Source organism: Podarcis bocagei (genome assembly GCF_964188305.1).
Source record: "Podarcis bocagei genome assembly, chromosome: 11".
In the NCBI taxonomy this organism is placed as follows: domain Eukaryota; kingdom Metazoa; phylum Chordata; class Lepidosauria; order Squamata; family Lacertidae; genus Podarcis; species Podarcis bocagei.
The window spans coordinates 56976652-56992178 of record NC_138136.1 but is presented as its reverse complement, the minus strand read 5'-3'; the positions used below and the strand labels follow the sequence as shown (position 1 = coordinate 56992178).

The 15527-nt window shown below is 47.6% G+C and overlaps 1 protein-coding gene across 6 annotated transcripts in view; it reads right to left on the bottom strand.

Moving 5' to 3' along the window:
- Positions 1-15527, bottom strand: part of LOXHD1 (lipoxygenase homology PLAT domains 1) — a 188597-nt gene that overhangs the window by 37656 nt on the left and 135414 nt on the right. For 5 of the 6 annotated variants that reach the window (XR_014012837.1, XM_081212608.1, XM_081212607.1 and 2 more), the window contains 4 exons: positions 14428-14582; positions 13521-13730; positions 2462-2576; positions 1257-1465 (listed from right to left, as the gene is read on the bottom strand). Coding sequence is in view for 5 of the 6 variants with exons in the window: in XM_081212608.1 (XP_081068734.1) it covers positions 1257-1465; positions 2462-2576; positions 13521-13730; positions 14428-14582 (689 nt within the window). In the remaining variant the exon portion in view is untranslated. The remainder of the gene's footprint in view (positions 1-1256; positions 1466-2461; positions 2577-13520; positions 13731-14427; positions 14583-15527) is intronic. The other variant, XM_081212611.1, reaches the window with a different exon arrangement.

Here is a 15527-nt window from a genome sequence, read left to right as displayed (position 1 = left end):
TCCCACTTGGACTACTGCAATGCACTCTACATGGGGCTACCTTTGAAGGTGACCCGGAAACTACAATTAATCCAGAATGCGGCAGCTAGACTGGTGACTGGGAGCGGCCGCTGAGACCACATAACACTGGTCTTGAAAGACCTACATTGGCTCCCAGTACGTTTCCGAGCAGAATTCAAAGTGTTGGTGTTGACCTTTAAAGCCCTAAACGGCCTTGGTCCAGTATACCTGGTCCAGTATACCACTCCCATCGTTCTGCCTGGACACTGAGGTCCAGCGCCGAGGGCCTTCTGGCAGTTTCCTGATTGAGAGAAGCCAAGTTACAGGGAACCAGGCAGAGGGCCTTCTTGGTAGTGGCGCCCTCCCTGTGGAACGCCCTCCCACCAGATGTCAAAGAGAACAACTACCAGACTTTTAGAAGACATCTGAAAGCAGCCCTGTTTAGGGAAGCTTTTAATGTTTGATGCATTACTGTATTTTAATATTTTGTTGGAAGCCGCCCAGAGTGGCTGGGGAAACCCAGCCAGATGGGCGGGGTATAAATAATAAATAATAAATAATAAATAATTATTATTATTTATTCTTTCTCTCTCCTCTTTCTCCTCTCCCCTTTCTTTTCGCGTTAGCTCTGGGGTTTAAACGGACATAAATCTGACATCAAGAATCACAATACAGAGAAACCAGTAGGAGAACACTTCAATCTCCCAGGATATTCTATACAAGATCTCAAAGTAGCTGTTTTACTACAAAGGAATTTCAGAAATAGACTGGAAAGAGAAGCTGCTGAATTGCAACTCATTACCAAACTTAAAACCATGGAGAGACCTGGTCTGAACAAAGACATTGGATTCTTATCTCATTATACATGACTAAGCCATTTCTCACCTTCTCACCCCTTGCCTTTTCCTGTAAGAGCTATTACAGTCATTAATAGTCGTCAATAGGTTCATCTCAGCTATCTGCCAATCTCCCATTCCCACCACCCTTCTGAGTAATACCCCTCCCCACCTTCTCACTATATAGAAGGATCTGGCAACTTCTGTTTCAGTGTATCTGAAGAAGTGTGCATGCACACGAAAGCTCATACCAAGAACTAACTTAGTTGGTCTTTAAGGTGCTACTGGAAGGAATTTTTTTATTTGGGATAACTTGTTTCAGTACAGCCTCCAATTGCTCTGCCCTCTTTGGGGAGAAGTTTGGGTCGAAGGCCCACAACACCAACACTCCCAGACCTCACTCTTCACTTGTACGGTTACCTCCATACTTTTGACTTCTTCAACATCCAGTCCCATTACGGAGAATTTCTCCACGGAGGCATCTGCAAACTCAGTCTGTCCATCTGGGAGGTCAAGCCACAGCCGGCCCGTCTGCAGCTTCCGGGGACCCGAAATGATGATATAGACGCGGCTGTCGGTGTCTGAACCCAGCTCGGCACCCGTGGTGACAATGATGTGGTAAGGAATTACTGGAAACAAAGGAGGAATAAGGCAAGTGAGCAATGGAGGGTGTGGGAAGGTTCCATGGCATCTGCAGGTAAAGGATTTCAGACATGAGGTCTATTCATGGGTTCTTTGACTGAGACTTTGAGGAGCCACTGCCAGGGACAGTGAGACCCAGTCTGCACTATGCATTTAAAGCATCATCATACCACTTTAAACACCCATTGCTTTCCCCAAAGAATCCACGGAGTTGTCATTTGTTAAGGGTGCTGATAGGCATGTAAAGGTAAAGGGACCCCTGACCAATAGTTCCAGTCGCGACCGACTCTGGGGTTGCGGCGCTCATCTCGCTCTATAGGCCAAAGGAGCCGCCGTTTGTCCGCAGACAGCTTCCAGGTCATGTGTCCAGCATAACTAAGCCGCTTCTGGCGAACCAGAGCAGCGCACAGAAACGCCGTTTACCTTCCCGCCAGAGCGGTACCTATTTATGTACTTGCACTCTGACGTGCTTTCAAACTGCTAGGATGGCAGGAGCAGGGACCGAGCAACGGGAGCTCACCCCATTGCAGGGATTCAAATTGCTGACCTTCTGATCAGCCAGCCCTAGGCTCGGTGGATTAGACCATAGCGCCACCCGCACTGGTTGGTTGTTAGGAAACCTCTAATCCCCTCACAGAGCTCCAATTCCCAAAGTTCTCTGGGAAGAGGAATGGGCAGTTAAACCACTCTGGGAACTGTGGAGAGATAAGGGGGGGTCACTTAACAACCCTCAGCCCCCTTAATGAACTACAACTCCCAGGATTCTTTGGGAGAAGTCGTGGGGGAGTTGTTAGGAGACCCATATTCCTCTCATCGAGCTACAATTCCCAGAGTTCCCTGGTAAGAAGGGCTGGTGGTCAAAGCACTTGGGGAATTGCAGCGAACTAACTGAAATCTCTTCTCCAACCCTACAAAGTCACGTGTTCAAGTGCCAAATGGCCGTCTGCCTGCCCTCTTCCCACTGCAGTGCATCATATCCTTACATGGCCCTTCCGGAGGAGATTCACCCGAACTGTCTGTTTTCTTATCCTTCACGTTGGCATTGTTGTCCCGGCTCAGGGATGAGTCACCCGCGTTTTTTTTGTCAGGATCGTAGTTCTAATGGGAGAGAGCAAATACACTCAGGGGACTTAACAGGCCCAGACTTCCCAGCAAAGTCAGAAGAAGTTCCTCCACACCCCAAGGAACAATATTACTGCAATTCCTGGTATGGGTTATTCCAAATCAGCTGTTTACCAAGGGCAATGTGATTAATGGGATATGAATATATATATATATATATATATATATATATATATATATATATATATATATATATTTGCTTTCGTAGATTTTCACGGGTACAGGAATGTAGGTTTTGGTGTCTTCGGGTGTCTTCCCGTGTAAGAGTTGGGGTGTCTAGGCGACGTTTCGACGAGGTCTCACTCGTCATCTTCAGGCTGGTGCTTTCGGCTTCTTGTTACTAGAACAGAGCAGGATCTCAGTGTTTGAGTTCCTATAAATACTGTTGAGGGGGTGTGGTGTATAGCCTCCAACGTTCTGGGCAGATAGGAAGTTCCTAGGTTAATGTGCCTTTTCTTCTTTTGTTCATTAATTACTTGAGGGATATCTTGAGTGATTACTTGAGTGATATTCTGAGTACCACTTAGGAGGGTCATTAGGTGTGGATTAGTTGCTAAAGCTTTCGTGTCTTGACCTCTTGACCTTGTGAAGAGTTTTTCTGAGAAGATGGCTGTACTGCACTTAGTTGTGCTCTGGCTTGGATAGCCAGAGCACAACTAAGTGCAGTACAGCCATCTTCTCAGAAAAACTCTTCACAAGGTCAAGAGGTCAAGACACGAAAGCTTTAGCAACTAATCCACACCTAATGACCCTCCTAAGTGGTACTCAGAATATCACTCAAGTAATCACTCAAGATATCCCTCAAGTAATTAATGAACAAAAGAAGAAAAGGCACATTAACCTAGGAACTTCCTATCTGCCCAGAACGTTGGAGGCTATACACCACACCCCCTCAACAGTATTTATAGGAACTCAAACACTGAGATCCTGCTCTGTTCTAGTAACAAGAAGCCGAAAGCACCAGCCTGAAGATGACGAGTGAGACCTCGTCGAAACGTCGCCTAGACACCCCAACTCTTACACGGGAAGACACCCGAAGACACCAAAACCTACATTCCTGTACCCGTGAAAATCTACGAAAGCATATATATATATATATATACAAATGATTTTGGGGGTAGGCCCTCATTCTACAATGCTGCTTCTATGCACCTAAGCAAACTGGTTAAAGGCAGGATTTATTTTGGGCTTGGAGCAAGCTCTGGGTTCAAATCCTCACTCACTCATAGAGCTCACTGTGTGCCCTTTGGCAAGTCTCTCTGGCTTGCTCCCCCCCCCCCACATAACCTACCTCTCAGGACTGTCAGGTAGATAAAATTAGAGCTTTTTGAAGGGGAAGGACACAAATGTTATAAAGAAAACCAACAACAAAGCCTTCAAGTCCTCCAACCAGTTCTGTTTTAACCAGGGCTGCCGCCTGGTTAAATAAATCTTAGTTGATCAAGTCTGTGAATATCAGCTGATTAAATTCAGATAGGAAGCAATACTTCTGAGCAAGAAGCCTTCCTTGTTTTCAGAGGGATATGGCCTAGTAGAAATCCTTTTAGAAAGGGGTGAGGAACCTTAGGCCCAGGGGCCTAAAGCTCTCGCAATCTGGCCCCTGGGATTCTCTGCAAAAGGAAAATGCCCATAAAACCTCTGTTCCTCTGTCTCTGCTATTCAGCCACCAATTCTGGCTTAACCCAACTTTTTATCTCCCCAAAGGAACAATGGGAACACAATGTCTATGTTCCAATGGCTCCTTAGCCAACGGACCCAAATCTCAGCCAATCCATGGCCAGCCTAGGTGAGTGGAGTCAATCCAGTTCTTGAAGGTCCTGAGAAAGTTCCACCTGCAGTTCAGTGACTCGCCACATGAGGCAGCTGTCCACAGAGCCCAGCAGCTCCAGACCCCCTAATCGCTGGGTATGATTTGACTCGCCAAAACGCTTTGCAAGTATTCCGAAGCAATTTGTGCAGTGAAAACTGTGATCGGAATGGGAAACAGCCGCAAAAATTCTTGGGGGTTTGGGGGCTGGTGTAATAGCATGACTAAATGTTTAAAAATAAAAGAAAATCCCCCTGCATGTTCGTTGAAATTGTTTTTATTAAACCTAATTAGTTTTGCCTCCTTAAAAGGAATTAATAATAGCGGCTAAGTAAGCCTGGTCCCACCGGGCCCTTTGCAGGCTACATATACTGCATGCAACCCATGAAGCTCATCCCTGGGGTGTCTCCATTTGCCCCAGTGTTAATATGCAATCGTTTCAGTCATAACGTGCAATTAAAACATCGCTCTGCCCTGTAGAACAAGCCCTTACAAAGTCAACCAGCTCCACTCAACTGCAGTACAAGGCCTTTCTGAGTAAAAGGCCGAGCGCTGCCTATTAATTTTGATCCCGTTAATTAATCCACATACTTGGAATTCTAATTAGCTCCTGGTTTTCAGTGGCCGTGGCAGTCAGAAAGCAGCTTTCTTTCTTTCACACATGGAAGCCACAGACTTTTCACCAGGAGAGACTAATGGTGCCAAAAGCAAAGCCTTGGCAAAAAAAAAAAAAAAGCTTGTGAGGCATCATCAAGTGGATGAAAAGTCAGTGCTAAGGACGTGGTTTTGCATAAGTTTCTAGGCCATATGAAATTATGCTGATGTGGAGACAGATACTACTCTCTTTCCTTCCCAGTACTAACATTTGGAGTTAGTTCCAGACCTTCCAAGTGTCCCTGTTTTCCATGGACGGTCCCAGATTTACAGAAACCTCATTTAATTCATGCTGTAATTTTGATTCATATCAGGTTCCTGATGTGATCCCAGAATGTCCCTCTTTTCCTTAAAGGTAAAGGTAAAGGCACCCCTGACCGTTAGGTCCAGTCGCGGACGACTCTGGGGTTGTGGTGCTCATCTCGCTCTATAGGCTGAGGGAGCTGGCTTTTGTCCGCAGACAGCTTCTGGGTCATGTGGCCAGCATGACTAAGCTGCTTCTGGCGAACCAGAACAGCGCACGGAAATGCCATTTACCTTCCCACCAGAGCGGTACCTATTTATCTACTTGCACTTTGACGTGCTTTCGAACTGCTAGGTGGGCAGAAGCAGGGACCGATCAACAGGAGCTCACCCTGTCACGGGATTCGAACTGCCGACCTTCTGATCAGCAAGCCGTAGGCTCTGTGGTTTAGACCACAGCACCACCCGTGTCCCTCCTCTTTTCCTTAAAGATAAAGGGACCCCTGACCATTAGGTCCAGTCATGACAGACTCTGGGGTTGCGGTGCTCATTTTGCTTTATTGGCAGAGGGAGCCGGCGTACAGCTTCCGTGTCATGTGGCCAGCATGACAAAGCCGCTTCTGGCGAACCAGAACAGCACATGGAAACGCCGTTTACCTTCCAGCCGGAGCAGTACCTATTTATCTACTTGCACTTTGATGTGCTTTCGAACTGCTAGGTGGGCAGGAGCAGGGATCGAACAACGGGTCACAGGGATTCGAACTGCCAACCTTCTGATTGGCAAGCCCTAGGCTCTGTGGTTTAGACCACAAAGCCACCCACATCCCTCCTCTTTTCCTTAGGACGTCCCTATTTCCATCAGAGAAATGTTGCAGGGTATGGAGTTATGCTACCCCAAGCCAAGGAGATAAGTAGCTATGCAACCTTTAGAAGACATCTGAAGGCAGCCCTGTAGAGAGAAGGCTTTTTCAATGTTTTATTATGGAATTAATACCCAAGGGGCATCATTTAGAGACAGACACACTTCACACTGCTCTTCAGGAGATGCTCTATTTCTGCCCAATTTGCTTTTTCTAAATGCTGAGGTGCAGGTAGACCTGTTCCAGTAGCCCCCAACCAGCTCTGCCCTCACCCCACCAACAGGCTGCTTGCAGGAGCAATGGAAGAGTTGAGCCATGAACAGGATCGTATCTCTTATTTCAGGAACAGAACAACTGCTGGCTTGGCTGGCTTCCTGTTCACAGAAGGGAAATGCTACTTGACATTTGACTTGCTCTCTGAATCAGCTATGCCTGCTGTGTCTTTGAGGAAGAGAACTTTTGGCTCAAATCTTGGGGGAGGAAGGGGACGCAAAATGAGAGTCGCTCTCCACATCTTTAGGAACAGGAGCACGAAAGTCGGGGTTTCTTGACTGAACTAAAAAGTTTTGTGAGCCTAATTTTTTTAAAAAACCTCATATATTTGTCACCCCCCTCAGTGATGACACCCGGGGTGGACAGCACCCACCGCACCCCCTTCCTCCACCACTGCCTATAAAGCCTTAAACGGCTCTGGACCGCAATACCTTAAGTACTGCCTCTTTCCATATGAACCTACCTGGACCCTGAAATCTTCTTCTGAGGCCTACTCTGCAGTGGCTCCCCATCTGAGAAATGCTCTCCCCAGGGAAGTTTGCCTGGCACCTTCATTATACACCTTTGGATGCCAGGCAAAAGCGTTCCTTTTTAGCCAGGCCTTTGGTTGATCTGATTTACATCCTATGCCCTTTTAAAATGTGGGGTTTTTTTGAGGGGGGTCTCTATTGGGTTGTTGTTTTAATTTTTATTATGCATTTTGTGGTTTTATATCTTAATTTTATTCTGTGAGACCCCTGTGTAAAGGGCAGTATAATAATAATAATAATAATAATAATAATAATAATAATAATAATAATACAGTGATATCTCAGGTTACAGACACTTCAGGTTACAGACTCCGCTAACCCAGAATTAGTACCTCGGTTAAGAACTTTACTTCAGGATGCGAATAGAAATTGCGTGGTGGCCGTGCGGTGGCAGCAGGAGGCCCCAAGTGGTACCTCAGGTTAAGAACAGTTTCAGGTTAAGAATGGACCTCCAGAACGAATTAAGTTCTTAACCCGAGGTACCACTGTATGCCTTACTGTGAACAAGCTAAATATTTCTGCTTTACTCTTCCCCACTCACGCTGGAAAGAAACAAACCACAAAACCCTGGTGTAGCCTTACTCTTAAACAATAGGTCATGCCTTGTTTCTCTTCAGACCACCCACAATCTTTAGCCAAGCTTCCATTTTGGGTAGTCTGTTGGAGCAAAACAAGCCAGGATCCTTGGGTTGGGTGTAATGGCAAACCGTCACATCCAAGAGATCAAGAGGTTTGTCTCCTCCAAGTCTCAGAGGGAAGAAAATGAAGAGCTCCAGATAGTGATGTTTGTGGAAAACCATTAACAATGTTTTGCTGCAGTGCATGGAATGGGCCACAGTGTTGCTCCAGGGGACTTTGGGGAACAAGAAGACATTGGCTACCAGCCAACTAGCCCCAGCTGGGAGGAGCTTCAGGAAGTGGCTTTGTGGTTTGCACCCAGTTCTTTGATTCCAGCCCCCTATGCACCCAAAAACAGCCCAAACAGCCTCCTTTTGCAGCTAGTGCTATGAAAGTGCGGCATTTTTACCCAGCATTTGACCTAACTTGCTAACATCTGACAGTGTAATTTGGAGCTATTGGGAAAAGGCATCACAACAAACGCTCTTAAGACACGCTGGGTTTTTGTTTTGAGTTGGTTTTTGTTTGCAATTCAGACTTGAATTATAACCAAGAGCTGGTCTTTGATCCTTGCTGTGAATCTTGCCTCTCTGAAACGGAAGTCTTTCCCCTTCAATCACCGAAACCTGATATGGTGCTCTGCTGGAAACAGCAGGTAATAGGTCCTATTTCCCCCAGGAATCTCACTGCAGTACTGACGCACTGGAGATAAAAATATAGCTTTTTCCGGAGAGTCAACCATGGTGTTTCCATCATCAATTCGCTTGCAGAAGCCTGGATTCTGGCTGTGGACAGTTCCAGGAGGAGAATGCAAGGATGTTTTAAAGATGGCTTTTACCAGGTGTCACAGCTAATTGCCCAAAATAAGAAGAGATGCTGTCCGAGAAAATTAAGTTATAACAGAATGCCTGCGGCTATGCTAATAACCACCAAGATCACAGTGACACAGAGAAACTAGTTTCAGCTACTTCTGGGAATTTCCAGAAGTTTCCTGTTTGAAGAACTATCCCAAAACATTAACACACCCTTTCTTTCCATTATGATTGGTTGGTTGCTGTTGCTGGGGTGGAGAAATGGGTTTAAGCAGTAGCTGAAAAAGCCACTTCTGCCCTGCAAAGGTGGTGGTGTTGAGCGATTGGGGGAATCCCCGGCCACATCACCCCCTGGCCAGCCAATCGGCCCCGCCTCCAGCTGCTCTTGTTTCCAACCCTCCCGCCCTTTAAGGTTTTCATTCCTTGACCTTGCTATGGACCTTGGTTGAGGGGCCTGGTAGGAATTTTTCCACTTGGCAAATTGGCACCAGCCACTTGGTTTTCGCCTACCTCGTAGCAAATCATCACAACTTTCTTTGTATTGGCGGTTAGGCATTGGTATTGGTATTGTTATGTAGATGGAAGAGGGGAGGAAGCGCCATCACCTGTCCCGAATATTGAAGGGTAGTCCGATAAAAGATTCTGGGGGCCGTGGCCCTTTCCAAAGCCTATGGAGCTGAGGGCCTAAGGCACACACCCTCGAGCGGTGACCCCCGGGGGAGTTCCTAGTTGATGTGCATCAGCAGGACTCCCCCTAGTGGTGGTTAACCCTTCCCGGACTTCAAGCGGACGGGCTGAAGTTGGATATAGTCAGTTAGGACCAATGCCTAAGCCAATACCGCTCATCAGCTGTAACCAATAAAGTTGTGGCCTTTTTTTAGCCCATTAACCTTAATAATTGTGTCATGTGTCATTATTTCCACTGGGCGGGGGGGGATTCACCACACAAAGGAACAAACACAGGGTTCTGAAGCAGGAGAATTCTGCATTCACATAGTTCTTTGAAGATACGCCAAGAATTAGCAAATGGCTTCAGACAATCCCTAAAGCTAGCTAGCAAAGAAGATCGCAGAATCAGAGTTGAAGTGTTGGAAGGGAGCTTGAGGATCATCTAGTCCAATGCTCAGCAATGCAGGGATATGCAGCTGTCCCATACGGGGATCGAACCTGCAACCTTGGCATTATCAGCACCATGCTCTAACCCAGTGTTTCCCAACCGGTGTTCCGCGGCACACGAGTGTGCCGTGAGACATCGGCTGGTGTGCCGCGAGATGCCTGGAGGGAGGCGGGCGAGTCGGGCGGCGAGAGGCGGGGCGGCGGCGGCGAGGAGAGGCCGCGCCTCCTGCTGCTGCCTGGCGCTCCTCCTCGCAGCCGGCAGCGCTGCCTGGGCGCCTCCGCGCGACTCTGCCTCGCTGGGTTTGGTCTCCCAGCAGAGACGGGTCACACGCGCACCTCCCTCCCTCCCTCAGCCTGCGCGGAGGGAGAGCCAGAGAGAGGCATCGCTCCTGCGCGGCGGGAGAGGGAGCAGCCGGAGCGATGCCCCAAACGAGCTGAATTCCGAGCGAGGGACTGAGGGGGGAGGGAAAAAACTTTCACTTTCGTGCGTCCCTCCCGGCGTGACGCTGCGCGCTGACGTCACGGGGGCGGGGCTTTAATGGTGGTGTGCCGCGAGATTTTTTTTCAGTAAACAGGTGTGCCGTTGCCCAAAAAAGTTTGGGAAACACTGCTCTAACCAACTGAGCTATCCAGCCAGTACAGATCTTTGGAAGATTCGCCACCTGCATTCATAGAATTATAGAACTATGGAGCTGGAAAGGACCCAAAGGGTTCCATCGCCTGCCGTACAGGAATCATAGCTACAAAGATCGCGATGGTATATTTTTAAACTCTCAGTTATAATAATAATAATTTATTATTTATACCCCGCCCATCTGGCTGGGTTTCCCCAGCCACTCTGGGCGGCTCCCAACAGAATATTAAAATACAATAGTCTATTAAACATTAAAAACTTCCCTAAACAGGGCTGCCTTCAGATGTCTTCTAAAAGTCTGGTAATTGTTTTTCTCTTTGACATCTGGTGGGAGGGCATTCCACAGGGAGGGTGCCACTACCGAGAAGGCCCTCTGCCCGGTTCCCTGTAACTTGGCTTCTCGCAGTGAGGGAACCGCCAGAAGGCCTTCAGGATTTGTTGTAGTTTCCGGGTCACCTTCAAAGGTTGCCCCACATAGAGCGCATTGCAGTAGTCCAAGCGAGAGATAACTAGAGCATGCACCACTCTGGCGGGATAGTCTGCAGGCAGATAGGGTCTCAGCCTGCATACCAGATGGAGCTGATAAACAGCTGCCCTGGACACAGAATTGACCTGTGCCTCCATGGACAGCTGTGAGTCCAAAATGACTCCCAGGCTGCGCACCTGGTCCTTCAGGGGCACAGTTATCCCATTCAGGACCAGGGAGTCCTCCACACCCACCCGCCCCCTGTCCCCCCAAAACAGTACTTCTGTCTTATCAGGATTCAACCTCAGTCTGTTAGCCGCCATCCATCCTACGCCCGCCTCCAGACACTTAACTGGTGCAGCAGGGTAAAATGGGTTCACATGGTTCAATTATTATTTATTAGATTTCTTACCCAGTGGTGGAGGAAGCCTCTCTGGCACCTGGGGTGGCACAAACTACCCACAGGGAGGGACGGGATGGGGCGCGCGGCACCCATTCCCGCCTCCTTCCCGTCCTCTCCCCTGTCTGCATGCCTGCCTCCTCCAGCCAGGAGCGTGAGGTAACGGCGCACCACCCCCTGCAACTCCAGAACCAGGTGAGGGGGTGCGCTCCGCCATGGCAGCCAGACAGGGGCGGGTGTGCTCCGCCATGGTGGCCAAGCTGGGGGGCATGATCTGGCATGGCTGCACTGCCGGGGGGTGCGATCTGGCGCAGCCTCAATCAGGCCCAGCCAGGATTTTGTCACCCCCACTCAAAGATGGCATCCAGGGCAGGCTACACCCACCTTGCTCCACCTCTGTTCTTAGCTGCCTTTCATCACCAGGTATGGGGAAAGCTACAAGCCTAATCTGGCCCACCAGGCTTCTTAATCTGCCACAAAAGGTAAAGGTAAAGGGATCCCTGACCATTAGGTCCAGTCTTGACCGACTCTGGGGTTGCGACGCTCATCTCGCTTTATTGGCCGAGGGAGCCGGCATACAGCTTCCAGGTCATGTGGCCAGCATGACTAAGCCGCTTCTGGTGAACCAGAGCAGCGCACGGAAACGCCGTTTACCTTCCCACCGGAGTGGTACCTATTTATCTATTTGCACTTTGACGTGCTTTCGAACTGCTTGGTTGGCAGGAGTAGGGACCGAGCAACAGGACTTCAGCCCGCCGCGGGGATTCGAACTGCGACCTTCCAATTGGCAAGTCCTAGGCTCTGTGGTTTAACCCACCGCACCACCCGTGTCCCTAATCTGCCACAAGCACTCTCCTTAAGGCACCTGCTTTCTCCCTCGGCCATGCCCTCTCCCCCACTTGTCCTGTTTGGTAGTGACCTAGCTAGGAAAGAAGACATGTCTTCATCCTTTGCCAATTTGCTTTGGCCTTTCCCCCTGCCGACTTTGGGCCCATCTTTTCCCTGCCCAGTAATTAGATATTCTGGGCAAAATGTTGACCGTTCCCTGCCTCTCACTGTTAAAATTACACTGGCAATACATCATATACACACAAATTTACTTTTGCCCTCTGTCACCTCTGGGGTTGTAGGCAGAACTCCAAAAGAATTTTAAAAGTAAGAAGAGAAGTGACAAAAAGAGATTGAGAAAATGATGGTGAGCATCACCAATGTGCCTTGAAGGGATGGGGAAGGAGATAATTCCTTATTTTCTGTAGCTGGCAGGTTCCTCCACCTTGTACAAAAATATTTTATATCTGCTAGTTCTACTCGCCATCTGTCTGGCCCCCACTTCCCACTTTCTTTTCTTTCTGCAAACCTCTGTTTTCTAAGCCCTTGAATTCTGGATTTCTCTCACTCAGTAGATGTACATTTAAAAAATAAATATTTTGTTTGCAGGAACTTTTACAAAAGGAAAGAAAAGCAAGAAGAAATTGGGGTAGTTTGTGTGTTCATGAACTGAAATCAGTCAAGCAAATATTACTGGCTTGCCTTCACATAGTTGTTGTTTTTAAAAACTCTTTTCCTGCTGTTTTCCCCAGGGGAAACCCCTCTTTGCTCCTCAATTGGAGCAAACAGCAATGCAGGCTTTCTCTGGGTTGATGTTTCCTCCGATTTAGCACTAAAGAGCAGGCTTTCCCTGGGAAAGGAGAGGAGCAAGGATAAAACCGCTCAGAGCCATCCTTTCTAGGCACAGGACAAGTCTAAGTGTGGGTGCTCCCTCTGTCCACAAACAATACACAGTTAATGACTTTTTGAAACAATGTTTTGATGCTTCCATTCTACTGAAAGAAATGTTACAGCTGGAATGGAAATTGTTGCCTTCTTACATCCCTGGCCGCTTCTGGTTTGGCAACTGAGCTAAAAGCAAGACTGTACGTATTTTTCGCTCTATAAGATGCACTTTTTTCCTCCTAGAAAGTAAGGGGAAATGTCTGTGCGTCTTATGGAGCGAATGTGTGGTCGATAGCTGGCTCCCTTTGTGGCCTCGCCCCCTTGCCCAGGCCTCCATTGTTGAATGTTCTGCAGACGGAGGCTGTTTGTTTCCCCAGCGACATGTGACTGGCTGATTAGATTATCTGTCTGGAAGCTGTAGAAACGGCTCCCTTTCCTTTCCTAAAGAAGCTGCAGAACTGTGAGTTGAACCCCATAAAAACAGGATTTTTTTCCCTTTGCAAAGTAAGCTCAACAACTTTGAGCTGTTCTCAAAAACTGGGGCTTTCCCCCTTTGCAAAAGAAGCTGCACAACTGTGAGCTGATATCCCCCAAAATGGGGCTTTCCCCCTTTCCTTCTCTAAAAACTAGGTGTGTCATATGGTCTGATGCGTCTTATGGAGTGAAAAATATGGTACATCACAAACAGCCATTTCTCTTTCATACCACATCTGAAACTTAACATAAAACCCCCTGTGCCTCCCAGCCCTACAAACCTCTAGGACATCGGGGCTTAAATAAATATTGTGATTTACTTTTTCAAAAAGGACCCGCTCTATCATCAGATCCTCCTTCTTCCTCGAGAGCCAGCGTTCACACGGAAACAGGAACAATTCTTCTGTGTTGTCATTCAGGATCTCTACTTTCTCTAGGTACCAATCTGGCCTTGGGTTCGTGTTGTCATGCCGAATGTTGATTTTGAAGACAGCACCGAGGTCCACGGCTTGGATTGAGAATATGTCTTCCTGGGGAGAATGGAATGGAAAAAGGAGCAATTCTTCAAGGTTCTGTTTGTTATGCAAGCAGAAAAGTGCAGAGTGGCTAAGATCCAAGGAGCGTGAGACTTAAGCCCTGGCCTTTTTGCACTCACACTGTGACTCCATGAGACCTGCACTTAATGTGTACCATGAGGGTATGTAACTTGTGTTTCCTTAACTAACATATTTTTCACTCCACAAGATGCACTTTTTCCCTCCTAAAAAGTAACAGGAAATGTGTGTGCGTCGTATGGAGCGAATGCAGGCGGAAGGTCCTGCTCAGCGCTCCCTTTAAAGAGCTGTGTGGAGCGTGTGTGCGGCTCTTGGGGTCTTTTCCCCAAGGAGGGAGAAGGGCAGCCCGTCAGTCCCTTTTCCTTCCTCAGGGAAAAGCCCCCAAGAGCCGCACACACACTCTGCACGCTCTTTAAAGGGACACTCTTGGGGGCTTTTGGGATTCGGAATGTTTTTTCCTTGTTTTCCTCCTCCAAAAACTAGGTGCGTCTTATGGTCTGGTGCGTCTTATAGAGCGAAAAATACGGTGATTGAAGATCAGGGTGTGTGTGGATTTTTTTTCTGGGAAGGCAGTGTGCAGGGACAGAGTTTTTCCTGGCGTTTCTAGAAGCACAAAAGCTGTACTTCTCTCTTATCAAGACGTTTGATGAAGAATACTCAGTTTTATCGATACCTGTCCTCTTTCGAACTTGTTCATGTTCGTTTCAGAGCTGCTGAGTTGTCTTTCCCCTGTGTCTCCCAGGTCTCCATATATCGTCAAGAACACGCTGGCATCCGTCCCAGCGCCGAAAATATCGCCGGTGAAAACGCTAATCTTGTACGTATGGACTGGGCAAAGTGGGAGGGAGAAGACCACATTTTAATGTAGGCTTTCAGAGCACTGACATCAATGACCAGATGAGCAACCTTCAACTGATCCTAGCTTGCAATCATTTATGAATGAACAAAGGAAGCTAGTTTGTAGCACGTTAGGCCCTTGGTCAGTCTAACCTTGCAATGCAATACATCCATTACCTGCAAGGTCTTAAGCAAAGCTGTTTTCCAACCCCACAATCAGACACCTTTCAATGGGAGAAGCTGAGGGTTGAACCCAGGACATTTCATGCACAAAACAGGTGATCTACCACTGAGTTAGAAGGTGGCTAAGAAAAATACCCATTTCTCCAACTCAGTTTTAAGCTCTTTGTAAGTGTTCTGGAAGGGACGGACATGAGCGTGGTGAGTTTTTGTTGGAAAAAGCAAGGCTTGCTCAGCTATAGGCACCAGGCATGTGTCAGCTGCCTTCTTTCAATGCTCTCCAAGTTGCAGCAACATTCCTGCAGAGTGCTAGAAAGAAATCTAAGACATAATGGATTTTGAAAGCATTTTATTTAGTCTAGCACTCCTTCCCTCCCTCCCTCCCTCCCTCTTTTTAAAAAAGGGCTTGCTTGAAAGAAACAAGATGAAACATAAAGGAAAATTAACTGCTCCAAAAGGGGCACTTGGAAAATCATCAATGAAGAGGATACTATTATGAATGCTCATTATTCAATATTTGATTTGGCTTTAACACAGCTTGTAAGCACTGGTTTACACTGTCGTTCATGCTGAGACGGCAACCTCTCCCCTCCCCTTAAGACAGTCTTTTATTCACCGTATTTTCAAGATCATGGGTTGAATCTAAGACTATGGGGCTGCTGCACACAATGCAGCAACAAACACAAACTTACCATGAGACTAAGGGCTCATGCACAGTTGCCTTATGCCCTGTGCTTTCTAGGAACAGCTTGCACT